This window comes from Elgaria multicarinata, chromosome 5 (assembly GCF_023053635.1).
Source record: "Elgaria multicarinata webbii isolate HBS135686 ecotype San Diego chromosome 5, rElgMul1.1.pri, whole genome shotgun sequence".
In the NCBI taxonomy this organism is placed as follows: domain Eukaryota; kingdom Metazoa; phylum Chordata; class Lepidosauria; order Squamata; family Anguidae; genus Elgaria; species Elgaria multicarinata.
Genome location: NC_086175.1, coordinates 122898274 through 122913154, shown reverse-complemented (window position 1 = coordinate 122913154; position 14881 = coordinate 122898274). Strand labels below are relative to the sequence as shown.

Here is a 14881-nt window from a genome sequence, read left to right as displayed (position 1 = left end):
ACACTTGGTATAAAGCAATTAGAATCATAAAATAGTAGAGTTGGAAGGGGCCTATAAGGCCATCAAGTCCAACCCCGTGCTCAATGCAGGAATCATTGATTTGGATGAAGCCTGGGTGCGAATAACTTTCTCTGGAGCAAAGCCTTTGCATCTTCTAAAATCTCAAAATCCAACCACACCCTTAATTAGAAATGTTGAAGAAGAAGAAATCAAATGAGGCTGTAAATTTAACATGCACACCCTTGTTTGAAAACTACTACCCCAAAATTAATTTCAGCTCGACTTCAGTTGTGGCCACGGCTCTTGAGCCTGATGTGAAATCTCCTATGATGCATTCAAGTACAGCTTGAAGATATGCAAGAGGACCTCACTTGCAGGATCCTTACAGCCATTTTGAACTGAGGGCTAGGCCAGCTGGAAAGTTAATGAGATTCTGCTGCATTGTGTAAAGAACTGTGCACTATGTCTTGCAGTATAACCACAGTTAGTGGGGTATGGGCCAGTGACACAGAGAAGGACTTCCTGTCTGGTCAGTACAAATGCTTTGAGACCGTTCTCTTTTTCTTTTCTTTTTTGGAATAGTCAGGGCCGGTTCAGACAGTGCTGCCTGTGCTGCAACCACTGGTCCTTCTGCTACTTAGATTGCTAGCCTAGTTTCCATGCATCCCCCTTCACTCCCACAAGAAAGGGAGCGTACCAAGTAGAAATGTCGTAGAGGGTGGAGTTTGATGAGGTTTCCTAGGCTTGGGCCCTGGACTTCGTTGTGGTCCCTGTCATGGTACCCAACTTCATCTGCAGCAAGTCGGGCCAGTTTGCAGATTTTCCAGGAATTTTGCACATTTTTTTCCAGAGTTCTGCAATTTCTGCACATTAAAACCAAATTTGCGCAAATTAGGGCCAAATTTGCATACCTTGCACAAATCCAGCCATAGCTTGCACAAATTTGGGCATAATTTTTTTGCAAATTGCAATTTTTTTTTAAAAAAAAATGCTCATAAAGACTTCCTGGATTTCGGCTCACAGTTAGAAAGCAACTCACACGTGTTGTAGAATTCCATCAAGCCAAAAAAAAGAACTGGATTTCCCAGTGACGGGCATCCCTAGCTGCCGAAGGAAAACAGTGCAAGGCAGGACAGCATGAACACACAGCCCAATCCCATGGGCTGCTCTAGGAAGTAAAGGGGGCGACACGGTTGCAGTGTTGTGTGTTTCAGTGTTCTCCCTGAGAGCCTAAAGATCCAGGATGGAGCCCTGGTATAACAAGTCAGGGAACTGCAACAACAAGACTAAAGCTCCTGCACTGGGCAAGGTCTTGCGCAACTGAAGCCTACCTGGAGAGCTTAAGAATGATCCCCAAATTCCACCCCAAATGAAATCCTCCGCAAAATGGGCTGGAGCGATTTAAGAACATCGCCCTGCTGGATCAGACCAAGAGTCCATCCAGTCCAGCATTCTGTTCACACTGTGCCCAACTAGCTGGCCACGGGAAAACCACAAGGAGGATCTGAGTGCAACAATGCCCTCCTGCCCACGTTCCCCAGCAACTGCTATACATAGGTATACCGCCTCTGATACTGGAGGTAGCGTATAGCCATCACGACTACCAGCCATTGGGCATGTTCCAGTTCTGCCCTTACATTAAAGCCAAATCTGATGGCCAAATGGGTCAATCAGACTACTAATTGCAAGGCCCATAGTCCAAACAAATCAGAAGATGCTAGCTACTGAAAGGCTGCCAGCAGTTTACATTGCTCCAATTTCTCATGCTTCACCAGCCTGCCACGAGCAAGCCTAGGATTAGCATCTCATTGAGAAAGCCTTATCAGAAAGTTGTATTCTCAACCGCTGGTTTTTACCTTTTTTTAAAAAAAAAACCAACAGCTACAGCAAAAGAAACCAACCTTCTAGCCCTCCGAGTTTGAAAATAGACAGGCCATATATCCTCAAATATAAGATCCTATTGGATCCTATTCAGAAGTCTCTTTTTCTCAACTAGGACTGCTAACTTTTGTTAGTGGCTCTTTTCCATTTAATACCAGCTTGACGGGTGGACATTAGGAGACAGTCATGTCCCCACCCCTTGCAGAACAATCTACATAACGCAGTGGTTGAGCACCTGCCTGCCTGTGCAAGGTCCCAGGGTCAATCCCTGCCATCTCCAGGTAGGGCTGGCCAAACATCCTGTCTGAAACGCTGGAGAGCTGCTCTCAGTAAGCATAGACCAACTTCCAAAATCTGATGCCCTCCCCGTGTTTTGGACTACAACTCCCATCAGTCCCTGCCAGCATGGCCAGAGGTGAGAGAGGAGCCAGTGTGGTGTAGTTGTTAGAGTTTGGGACTGGGGTGGAGGTCCAAGTCCCCCGCTCGGCCATGAAGCTCACTGGGTGACGCTGGGCCAATCAGCCTCACCTACCTCACAGGGTTGTTGTGAGGATCAAACAGAGAGGAGGAGGACCACGTAAGCTGCCTTGGGTTCCTTGGAGGAAAAGGCAAGACATAAATGCAACAAATAAGTACAGGATGGGAGCTGTGATCCCAAACATCTGGAGGGCACCAAGTTGGGGGAGACTAGACAATACTTAGATAGGTCAGTGGTTTGACTTGGGGTAAGGCATCTTCCTATGGAAGACAGACGCGGAAGACAGACCCAGACGGATGTTGTTGTTTTTCTGACCTAGGTGGGCCTCCCGTTCACTGCATAGGAAGTTATAAGTCTGGCTAGGAGTGGACTCTGTGGTGTTTGCTTCTAGTGGCCCAATTGACTGCCTTTCTATTCTGTTCTGTTCAGGTTGTTATACCGTGCCCCTCACCGTGGTATCTGAGCGTACATGGGCCCAGATTTGTTTGAACCGGCCCTGAGAATGGTAGATCCTTATTTTTTCTGTTTCACAGTGAACAAGCGAGAATTAAATCATACGTCGCAATTTAAAACCAAGCCACAAAAAAGCCACACGCGCCATGTATAGCCGTTTTCGTGTTAAACCTATGTGCTTGAGTCAGTTTTGCATGTTCAATTCGGATCATTAAAGTAATACATCCCACCAATCGGTGTAAAGTGATGCTTCCGTTTGTGTCTGTGAAAGTCAGATTAGGAAAAGCAGATTAATTTTTTAACCTTAACCTGAAGCATTGCTTAAAAAGTAGTCATAATAATACTTTAAGTCAGATGTGTTTTAGAAGCATATAGCATACGGTTAAGATTTTCTGCAAAGTCTCTGTTTCACTGTGCTACGTTGCAGACTTGAGAGTTTCCAGTGTTGCTTTTTTCCCCCCACTTTGTATTTAACAGTGTCTGGTATGGATGAAGGACAGAACTACAACAGAGGTGATCTATTTACCTGCTGCAAAGGGTGGGAGTTGGGCGATCCCAAGGACTTTTCTTTTTGTAACATGTTACTAATAAGCTTAGTTTGGCTTCCACCTTTTGGATCATGCTGAGCCCACATTCTGCATGTTTAAGCATGTTACAGTATGCATTTTGGTTGTCTGGGGGGGGGAAAAACATTTCCTTTCTTTTAATTTCAGGGCTTTGCTGGTTCTTCTTCGTCTCAGCCTGTTATTTTGTGTGCCTGTGTAACTTTATTTTTCCTCCCCAGACCAAGATCTTGGAAATGAATGCATCAGCGAGAGCATGCTGACTTTTATTAATGTATATATTTATGCATTTTTCTAACTGATTGATGGACTTTCACTTCCATGAGCTGAACGTTACATTAGAGTCTTAGCATTTTTTTTTATTTCTCGGCCTCTTACTTTCTTTACTTTAAAATGCCTACGTTGCGTTGGTGGTTGTTGTGTGACCTGAGATTGCTTCTCTCTGCTCCGGCCAAAGCATGGTTGGCCAGTGTTTACAAACAGACAAACAAACCACTGTGATGCATGCTAGTTATTTGCACACACAGCTTCATTACGCTGCCCCAAGGGATTTGCTTCATACCAGGTGCATGCCATAAATTTCATTTCTGCGAAGAGGCGAGCTCCTCCTTAATCACTCTGGGTGTGTTTCCTTCTGCAGCTTACCACTGGGACACTTCTGATTGGATGCCTAGCGCTCGCTTATCAGACATTGAGGAGGTGCCCAATTACGAGACGACAGATGGCGGTTCAGTACATCACGGGAGCACGAGAGAGCTGGAAACAGATTACTACCTTGGCGGTTATGATATTGACAGTGACTACCCTCCGCCCCACGACGAGGAGTTTTTAAACCAGGACCAGTTGCCACCTCCCCTCCCAGGAGACTATCCAGACCAGTACGAAGCCCTCCCCCCATCCCAACCAGTGTCTATGACCAGCACACTTAGCCCGGATTGCCGGCGACGGCCACAGTTCCACCCAAGCCAATACCTCCCTCCGCATCAGTTCCCCAACGAGATGGACAATGGTGGATCTCAGACTGGGAATGAATTTAGTACTTTTGGTGTTGGCCCAGGACCAAATGCAGAAAACATTAGCGCGGTCAAGAAGCCCTTATCCTTACACAATTCCTTGGACGCATCCTCGTCTGACATTTCGGCAGGCTGTGGCTTTGATGACTCTGAGGTGGCTATGAGTGACTACGAAAGCATCGAAGAGCTCCACCTGGATCACCATCACATTCACATTCCGTTTGTGGAGACCCACCACCAGACTCAAGTGTGAAGGAGCCGTTTTCTTGTGGGTGTTGTTGTCGCTGTTGTTTGGTCCCATTCATAGCATAACTGTAAAGAAGACATTTTTTGCTAAAAAAAAAAAAATACAAATAAATATATAGATCTATATAGGGGGCAAGGTGGAAATCTAGCATAACCCATTTTTAACCCTGTCAAGAAACCCACAGTGTCCACGCACATGATAAAGAGAGATCAAAACATGATCTCAGAAAATTGGTCCATGAGGTCACCCGTCAGTAGAGGGAGGCAAATGGATTGATGACAGAGTGACTTTTCCTCCACCCAGCTTTGTGGAGTGTTGTACTATTAAAAGTGTTACAAGGCTAAAACACTCGCAGTATTAAAGAAGAGTTAGAAATATTTCCTGTTTCCTACTGGCATTGCTGGCTGTCTGCCTTTTCCCCCGGGATCATCCCTGGATCGTTCCTGTGCATCCAAATGACGCACAGGGGATCCCGGGAGCAGGCAGGGACGATCCCTCCATTTTCCTGGGATAGCCCTTAGGTGCAGAAAGGGCCGCTGCCTAATTTAAACATTGGCCCATTCATGAATGAAAGTAAGGGATGCTGTTGTGTACAGTAATTCCCTCTCTTAAGAAAATCAGTCATTTCAAACTTACTGTTCCATAAGAAGATTCCTTTCTGTACTGTTTCATGTAATGTTTAAGTATAGCGACTGCATTTCATATGTGCATTTTAAGTCTGCAGCTGCAGCCCCAACTTTGAAGTAAGGTGGGGTTGAGAGGCACCATGTTAAGCAGAACCACAACATGGATGTTGGGATGCCCACCTCCTGTAAAGCAAATGGAAACTGTAACTGAGCAATCGCGCTTAACACTCTAGGGCCATAGCTAGACCTAAGGTTTATCCCTGGATCGTCCAGGGGTCAAACCTGTTCATCTAGGTGACACACAGGGGATCCAGTGCTCAGGCAGGGGTGAACCCTGGATGATCCCAGGATAAACCTTAGGTCTAGCTGTGGCCCAGGTTGGTTCGTTGTATACCAGCATGAAACTTGCACACGGCTGTCCCACAGCACAGTGCTCTTCACATGGCCATGCCTGACCTAACCTGCCCCTAAGCAACTCTTCAGTAGCAGCCAATACCCTGGAATCATCACATGAAATGTGCTTGCTGCTGCACTCATCAGTGGGGGACAGGAGGACCAAATGCCAAGGAAATCTCGGCCCTTGTAGCTCTGGTGTAGAAGGGTCTCTTTGTCAGCTTGCCATGCAGGAGTGAGCAATCCCTGCACCAGTTGAAACTACTACACAGCAACGAAAGGATACAGGAGGCCCACCCTACGTGGCGAAGCTATTGAGATCCGGAGAAGGGAGTTTGCAAATTAACATTCCTCAAGGAGTGAGCTAATCTTGCATCCCTGACTTGTCTGGCTAAAATGTCTAGGTTATGTTGGTTTATTTTTTTTGTTCCCCCCCCCCCCAATTCTTTGGATTCAGTGGCATTTTTCCTCGGTCCACCTGTTCCATTGCAAAACAAAATGGTGCAGGAGCTCATTTTATTTCGCCATGCATACTTGCACCAGTTGTTATAGTGCCCCCAAAACAAGGAGCAATCCCGTTTTTCCGGTAGTTTTAAATATTTTCCCCCTACATTCCTTTTCTACCTGCAAGTAAGGGTTTTACTTCGCAATATTGTACAATTTAAAAGGAGGGGGAGGAGGCACCTGGCCTTCCCAGAGAGCATTCAGTCAGCCAGGAAGTGTACTGAATAAGTAAATCTTTATTCCTGGAGTGTAGTCGTGGATGAATGGAGGCTGTAACAAGGTTTTCATGCTCCAGCCTTATCCTGGTTCCCCGTCAGCGCAAAGTTAAACGAATGTTTTGCAGCACATGGCCTTCCACGAAGTGAGAGGTTATCTTGACTTGACTTGAATTTCAACATTTCTTGTTTCATTTGGCTAAACAGCAACCAGTTCGTTCTGCAGCCGGAGATAGTTGTTCATAAATTGCCGATATAACAAGCTAACTGGTTTAAAACAACAACAACATAACTACCATGTAACACTTTTAATATCAAATGGACTCGGACATCCACGTGCTAAATTTGGTAATTTAATGTCCCCTTCCTCATGTCGTGAGTGTATAGTTACAAGGATTTGTGATGTTGCAAACAATCTGGTTAGAATAACGAGACGTGTGTTAAAAATGGGTTTGGAGCCTTGACAATATACAGTCCATATGAAAATTCTGAGACGTATACGCCTGCCTGCCCATGCTTCCTGTTCAAGGAACGGATATTTTCCTTGATTCTCTGCCCCATGAAATCATAAGCATCCATTTATAATGGATTTGTGTAATTTTCTTTCTCTATCCCTCCCCAGCCTTTCATGTCCCCCCCCCCAATGTTTTCTGGGCAGGAGGAGGGATGCTATACTTGAACCGTGTTTCTCCCAATTGTGAAGAAACAAAAGGAAAAAATTCTCTCCCAAACTTAAGGTAGTTCTTCCGAGCAAGGTGCAGTCAGAGTTGATCAAAAGTGTACTGTTGACTCAGATCAATTTACTCAGCGGAGAAGCTAGCTGATGTGTGGATTGGCCTGATGGACAAGCAACTTTAATTTTACTTTTTTTTTCTTTCTTTTTTTTTGGAAAAAGTAAAGAGATGGAAAATGCGGTATGGGACAATAGTTCAAACACTAAGCAACATCTGCGCCGACTTTTCAATCTCACAACAACAGTATCCATTGGGTTTGCTTCAAGTGGGCTCCAGGATAACACATTTGAACTTTGAACTATTGTTCAGTTGAAACAGTGAGCTCTGGTTTTCGTCCCCCATGAAGTAATTATGAAATAATCCTCATTGGCTTCCATTTACATAAAGTATCTTCAGCTAATGCTTCCCTGGGACACTTAATATCTAGATTTATTTTTGTGATTACTGGGACATATCAACAATGTCATGCAGGGAAATAATTGGAAACTCAGAAATCTTAATGCATGCTGCTAGACATTGTTATTTCTTGCACTTCTCCCTCTATATTCTACTAGTCTTCCACAGAATGAACCGTAATGTTCCCAAACCTAAGCAACCTAATGGAACCCCTCAGTACGGGGTGTCTTCCATTTTCCTCTTTCTGCACATCCCTTTCCTCCTAAGACCCATGCAGTTTCAGATCCTGTGCACTCCCTTGTGTCCTGGCCCCTTCACCTTTTCTACCAGCAGCTGGCTGCTCACTGCCCCCCTCTCCCGAATCTATACAATTGTCCCATTTATGCAAAGAGAGGCCAGCTGTGCTAACCTCAAAAATAGCTATGCCCATTCATTCATTCATTCATTCATTCTGCTGTGTTTCCTTTTAGGACCGCGTAGCATACTTTTGCTCTTCACCAGTAAGGCAACTTTGATCATCCAGGGCAGAGACGCTAGCCTTGATCCAGAAGTAAGCACCCGCATAGTCAAGGATACACATGTATGCTGTGCTAGTGCAGATCTTTGCGTGCCTTAGCCATTAGAGAGGCTGGATTTGCCGCTCTTCATCGAAATATCAACTCACGGCTGTATTAGTGTTTGGTATTGTCGGTGTCAGTGACATGGGGCATTGTCAAGCAAGGGTTAGTTACAAGTAAGTCCCATGGATAAATTTAGTTAGGACTTAATTCCACTGAAACCAATAGGAGTTTAGCTAGTCTTAAGTCTTGACTCGTAGCTATTCTACAGAGTGAGGTGGTAGAATACTAGATGGAAACACTGCAGAGACAGCAGGGGAGGATAACATTTCTGACATGTAGTGAAGTGGGGCATCTTCTTGGAGAGGGCTGTGTGACACTTTTCTCCTCGATGTACTACTTTGCCCATGAAGGGAGTTTCGTCTGTCACGGAAATCGCTTTCAAAAATGCAAACTCTGCATCTCGAGTTGGAAGTGGTCCAGTCCAGAACTCCCACCTCATTCTGCATAATGTGTAGAAAGGCTCTAATGCCCACCTTTCAATGGGACTCAGGCCTAGATCTTCTGCTTGTGGCTGTAGCACTTCAGATGGCAGGTTTTGGCTCGTGCAATGGAATGCTCTTCTTTTTTAAAAAAACAAAACACGTTGTTAAATGTCAGGCTAAAAGGTCCTAGCCTAGCCTTTCCCAACATGATTATTTTCTATGAGTAAGGTGTGTTGGGGAGGGGGGGGTTGTACAGAGAAACATTCCACCATGTGAGCCCCCAGTTGCAGTCTGACATGGTACAGCCCAGACATGGTACAGCCCAGCCCTCACTGGACTTGGCTTTAACTTTGTCACTTTCTGCCCCTGATACTTAGGCTTATTGCTCTGACGTAACTTATGAATTTCAGCTGGGGGAAAAAGCAGAGCTCCTGAATGCAAAGTCAGAAGTTAAATTCAGCTTGGTGAAGTTAACACCCACTCCCACCTCCCCACAGGCCTGTTACAAAATCTTCAGTCAAGTTAGCCCACTGTGGTTGAATTTTCATGTACAGATAGCACATATTTTTGCACGAACAAACAGCGCGGGGTGCAAAAGCCCATTGCCGAATTTACACAGGGAAGCCGGCTGTGAACCCTGAAGTAGCGAGACAAGTCAGACTGTACATCCCAAGAACTGTGTCTCGTTACAATCTGCAATCATGAGGACACCCTCCCACGTCACTGAAAAGAAGTGCAAGGTCTTGGTTCGGAGGCTTGTGCACACGAGTTTGGCAGCAGAACTGTGGACGACACAACTGCAGACAATTCACAGATCTGCCGCCAAGCTTATAGAGAGGAATTCTTCAGGCTGCAAGTTCCTGTTTGCAGATTTTGCCTGAGGCCAAGCAGAGAGCTGGAGGTGATAAATTCCCATGGAAGGCAATAGATGTGGGTAAGCTTAACTCTGGATGGATGTTGGACTCTAAGCAGTTGCCAACGGGGCTGTTGCGCTAACCGGAATGACCGCTAGTGCAACAAGAAGCTAATACTTTCTCCAGCAGCTGGAAACTAGCTCAAACAAGTGTTACCAGAATGGAAGGAACAAGTCACCACAGAGCTGTCCTGTCCTAGAAATGCTAGTTTTCGTTAGTTTCCACGGTTGATGTAGCAAATCCCACTGTGCTAACACTCATTCCTCCTAGCACAACCGGATGAGCGTAGATGGACTGCTAGCATTGGACACTGCCCTTGTCTTTAAATCAGGTTTGCATGACTGGTGACCCACCACCCCCAAGCCAAACAAAGCCTGCCACCAACCACATATGATAGCCAACTAGTATCCAAATAAACTCACTACTTTTGCTACCTACCCGGGATTGCACAACAGGAAAAGTTGTCAGTCATCTGGCAGGCAGCAATACATGGCTGAGAGACTGCGTTCAGTTTTGAGGATCATAGGCTACACAGGTCTGCTTTGAATATAAGAAAGTATTTCCTGAACAAAATAGTAAATCAATCTACCCAAAGCAGTTATCTGTGCACCAACCACCCCTCTACACGGTGGGCAGGTCACAGAGTTTTGAACACGTAAAGTAAAAGAATGCATTGATTTCCGCATTGTAAGTAGTGCAATAATGGGCCATTTTTATTCAGAAGCGTGGTCTTCAGGATCTAGAGAGGGGGATTTATATAATTACCACGGAGAACAGGAATCTTCCAGAAAGTATTTGGCGGGGTAGTTTTGTTGGAATGGAGTTTCAAAAATAATTGCAGACAGTGGGGGTGGGGTGGGATCTTAAAACAGGTCAGAGAGGGGAGTGGGGAGCCTTTTCATGACGATAAAAACTGTGTTTTCTTGTGATTTGATTTGATTTGCCTGTTTAATATTTTCCCTCTAAACCCACATATCTTTTACTACAATCCAGTGTAAGCTTGTTCATTAAAGACCATTACTTAAGCTTATATTTTCCATGGCTATGCACCAAACAGAAGGGCACTGAATATTTTGTTATGTCACATGGGAGAGGTGCAAGTCTGTGTGTGTTTGTGGGGGTGGGAGTTAATTTCATCATGTACAATTTTTTAAAAAAGCAATAATTTACAAATGTCGCATTACAAGGCCATAGCCAGGCTTCGGTGCTAGCAGAGTTGAGGATGCATTTCAACTGGATGGTGGAAATTCAAACCCTCGCTGGTGTAGCTTAATCTTGTCTCTCAAGACCTGGGTTGTTACCAGAACACTTTTACAAGCCCATGTGAACTGCATTTGGGGAGGTTTGTTTGGAAAATGTAAGAAGTTCTCTTTGAAGCACTGTATAAGAAAGATAGTTGTCCTGTAAATTTTACCTGTGGCGAGCAGGCTGGTTTGTAAAAGATGTATGTTTTTGGTGTTCAAAAAAAAAAAGTTTATAAAATAATGTATATAATAATTTTTAAATGACTGGGCTTTTGTAGATATTTGATGCCAATCAGTTTCTTCTCATTCCTTTTTTTTTCCCCCTGTGTTCATTTCCGTATTCTGAAGAAAGTCATCCATGTCAGATGAAACATTTAAGGTAATGGCAAAATCAACAAAAAGGCAAATAGGTTTGAAAATAATACTGTAACCCCTTTGAATCAGCTGTTTTCTTTTAACACACACCCCTCCTTTCTAAGAGACTGTTCCCTTACTGACTTCCTTTTCTCAAATGAATGTGTTTTTGCACAAATGCTATCGTGGACATGTTTTGTAACACACCATTTCAGTTAGGCCTTCGGGAGGTTTCGCCATTATTCCAACCACACAATAACCTTATGCAAAGGGAAGACGACCACTTCAAGTGGAACTGGTCCCTCGTCAACCAATCCATTGGTCTTTCATATTTACTGTTGGCAGTATTGTCTTGTGTTATTTTGCTATAAAAAGAAAAACATACAAAAAATGTACAGGTTTGTAACTGCCAAAATTTGCTAAGTTGATCGTTAAATCCAGTTTTCAAGTAAAAACAAAACAAAACACAACTTGTGTTTACTCTTTATTTACTTCTTTCATTGGAGTATATCCTCACTTTATAATATATAGTTGTTGCTAAGGAGTTGGGTACCCATGTGGCCATTTCCTATCTGTATCTGGCTGCCCAAGACCAATTCTACTGTGCGGTAGAGGATGGGGCCTTCTGAACTGATAGGGTTGTCCCAAATTTACCATAAAGTTGATAATCTCTCAGGAATCTATGGCAGGTGATACTCAGAGGCAATGGTATTTCTTTCCTAACTTGGGCCTTGGCTAGACAGGGCTTTCTCCCAGGGCGATCCCTGGGATCATCCCTGTGCATCCACATGATACACAGGGGATCCCAGGATCAAGGAGGGATGATCCCTCCCATGCTCTGGGATCTCGCCCTCCACTTTAGGCCTGCTTTTTCCGTTGTCTCGGGCTGAGACCGCAGACCATGTGGCCGGGTGTCGCGGGATGTCCCTGAGGAGCTCTGTGCCCCGTGCACAGGTCTTGACTCCTCGAGGACCTCAGGAGCTCTGCGCCCATCGGGTGGTGGGTGGGGAGCGGGGGAAATATTTTTTTTTTAAAAAAGGACTTACCTTTTGTGCTCAAGCGCTCATGTGCTGCTGCCTCTTTAAAAAAATGGCGGGCGCAACCTCTGAGGTTGTTGCGCACCACGTGTGAACAGAGGGGGAGATCTTGCGATAAAAATATCGTGGGATCTTCACCCCTCCATCCCGCTAGACCACTAGGTCTAGCTGAGGCCTTGGTGTCCTTCAGATCTGTTGGACTATAATTATGGAAGTTGTCCCAGGACATCTGGGGAGTTTCTGGTTTGGAGATGACTGCCATAGCTCCAAATGCTGCTGATTATGAGCTACCCTCTTTGGGCTAATCTACACCTGCAGCCCTTTTTCTACGGAAGAGAGGTGCTTCCGAATGTTCCCACTTCTACGATCACCACTCACGGGGCACACATGACTGATCTTTGCCGCAATTACAGGAGTGCCATTGCAGGAGCACGTGTCCCCCATTACCACAGTCATACATGTGTGTATCGGTAGAAGTGGCCGGGGCTAGGCAGATGGCTACGGGGCAGAGGTGGTTTTTTAATGACTCATGAGGAGTGCAGACACACAGCAACACATGGAGGGTTAGGATTTCTGTCGAATATGCGCTCCTGCACAGGGATATTTTTGTATTAAAAAAAAAAAAGACACTTGGCAATGAGACACAGTGATACCCATACACATGCCCCTCACAACTTATTGGCTGTTTGCTGAGCCTGGAACTCGTGGCAAACAGCAATGACCTCGCAATGCAGGGCACACCACAAGCGTTCTTCGGAATGGATGCGAGAGAGCCAGAAAAAAAAAACAGGACAAAAGCTGTCAGGGATATTCCATGAAAAAGAATGAGGGGTGGAGCTGAGATCACTGTGGGAGCAGGTCAACGTCATGTGCCCCAAAAGTGATGACTCTGATACAATCCTGCAATAAACGGCTGGTGTAGACTCCCCCTTTGAGTATTTTACTGGCTTTCTTCTGAAGACTTCTCTCCAATTCCTTTGCACTTACAGCCACCCAGCTAATGACAAATAGAAAGTTTTCATCACAATGTTGTCAGTCCCTTCAGTGCCAATGCAGGAATTTCTGTGTCAATGTTCTCCTTACCATTGTTTTTTTTTTTAAAAAAAAAAAAAGATTGAAGTAGTAATATCAGTACCATTCATGAAACTCTAAACCACGCCTCATGACAGGTGCCCCACCCCGCTGGAGAATGGATATCCCACCCTAGCCAGAAGTTCCGCTGCCGGAAAAAGGTCTCTTGATGGGTGTCACGTGACCCAGTAGGGTCATGTGACCCCTCTAGGAACTCAGCAGTCTACTCTAGACCAATAGGAAGGGGTTTTAGAGCCCTAACCCATACTGGGGCAGAAATCCCACCCATGGGTGGTATTTCCACCCTGGATTGGCCCAGCATTGGCGGGATATCCGGTCTCTAGCTGGGTGGCGTACCTGTCATGAGCTGTGATTTAGAGTTTGATTAATGGTACTGTGATTTAGAGTTTGATTAATTACTACTGACTGAGAAAGTCGCTTAGAAAGAATATTTCGGGTGCTATCCTATACATGTGTAGACAGAAGCAAATCCTACAACTCCTACATGGTTGGCTGGAAGTTGTAGGACTTTTTTTTCTATTTAAAAAAATAGAAAAATTAGGGTGACCATATGAAAAGGAGGACAGGGCTCCTGAATCTTTAACAGTCGTATTGAAAAGGGAATTTCAGCAGGTGTCATTTGTATATATGGGGAATCTGGTGGAATTTCCTCTTTATCACAGCAGTTAAAGCTGCAGGTGCCCTGCCCTCTTTTAAATCCAGTCATTCTAGTATAGCTCCTGCGCCTTTAACTGTTGTGATGAAGAGGGAATTTCACCAGGTTCTCCATATATACAAATGACACCTGCTGAAATTCCCTTTTCAATACAACTGTTAAAGATACAGGAGCCCTGTCCTCCTTTTCATATGGTCACCCTAGAAAAATAGGTTGTTTTATTATGGTTTTAACTTTTGTGAACCACCCAGAGAGCTTCGGCTATTGGGCGGTATAAAAATGTAATAAATAAATAAATAAATAAATAAATTTAACCATGCATAGGATTGCGCCCTTACTGAGATAATCAGTAATGCACAGCAAGTGCTCTCTGCAATGACACCTATCTTACCTCTTCTTTTTTTACTCACTCTGCAATTACTAGGGATGGGTGAACTCACCATAGTCCGGGTTAGGGTGCCATTCATTGGACCCCCACCAGCTGCTCGGCCCTGTATGCTCTACAGAGTGAACCACCGTGGCCTCCACGGGCACCTGATGAGTTGTGTGCAGCTGCTAATCCCTCAACCAGCCACCATTTTGCATATAAGTGGCAGGTTGTCCTTTTTTAAAAATGCCCGTTTATGCAAATGGTGGCAGTAAAGCAGCCATCTATGCAATATTAGAGGTGTAAATAGACCATGTATTCCTGTAATTTTGCATAGATGGCCCCTTTATGGCTGCCATTTGCATAAATAAGAATTTACCCCCCAAAAAAGATGAGCCACCATTTTGTACACAGATGGATATCTGAGCTGCAGTTCCCGTATCAGTTTGAAAGTACGAAATTGTATAAATTCGCATGAAAATGTGAACTGAAATTCCCCACCCTACCCCTATTTATGATATCATAGCTTAGCCAGGAAGGAAGCCAGACCTTTTCAAGGCAGGGGATCCAAAGTAATTCATTGTACTCTGCAAGACAACTTCCAAGAGCTCAAAAGACTGCATTCTCGAGAGCATCCTCTTAATTCATTTGTGTTACTTGCCATGATTCATTT

At 44.7% G+C, this 14881-nt stretch overlaps 1 protein-coding gene across 4 annotated transcripts in view; it reads left to right on the top strand.

Moving 5' to 3' along the window:
• FAT3 (FAT atypical cadherin 3) overlaps positions 1–5035 on the top strand; it is a 545951-nt gene extending 540916 nt beyond the window's left edge. For 3 of the 4 annotated variants that reach the window (XM_063127164.1, XM_063127165.1, XM_063127166.1), the window contains exon 26: positions 4016–5035. In XM_063127164.1, the coding sequence (XP_062983234.1) occupies positions 4016–4641 (626 nt within the window). In that variant the 3' untranslated portion in view covers positions 4642–5035. Of the gene's footprint in view, positions 1–3289; positions 3326–4015 lie in introns of all 4 variants that reach the window. The other variant, XM_063127168.1, reaches the window with a different exon arrangement.
• Positions 5036–14881: the final 9846 nt, after the last annotated feature.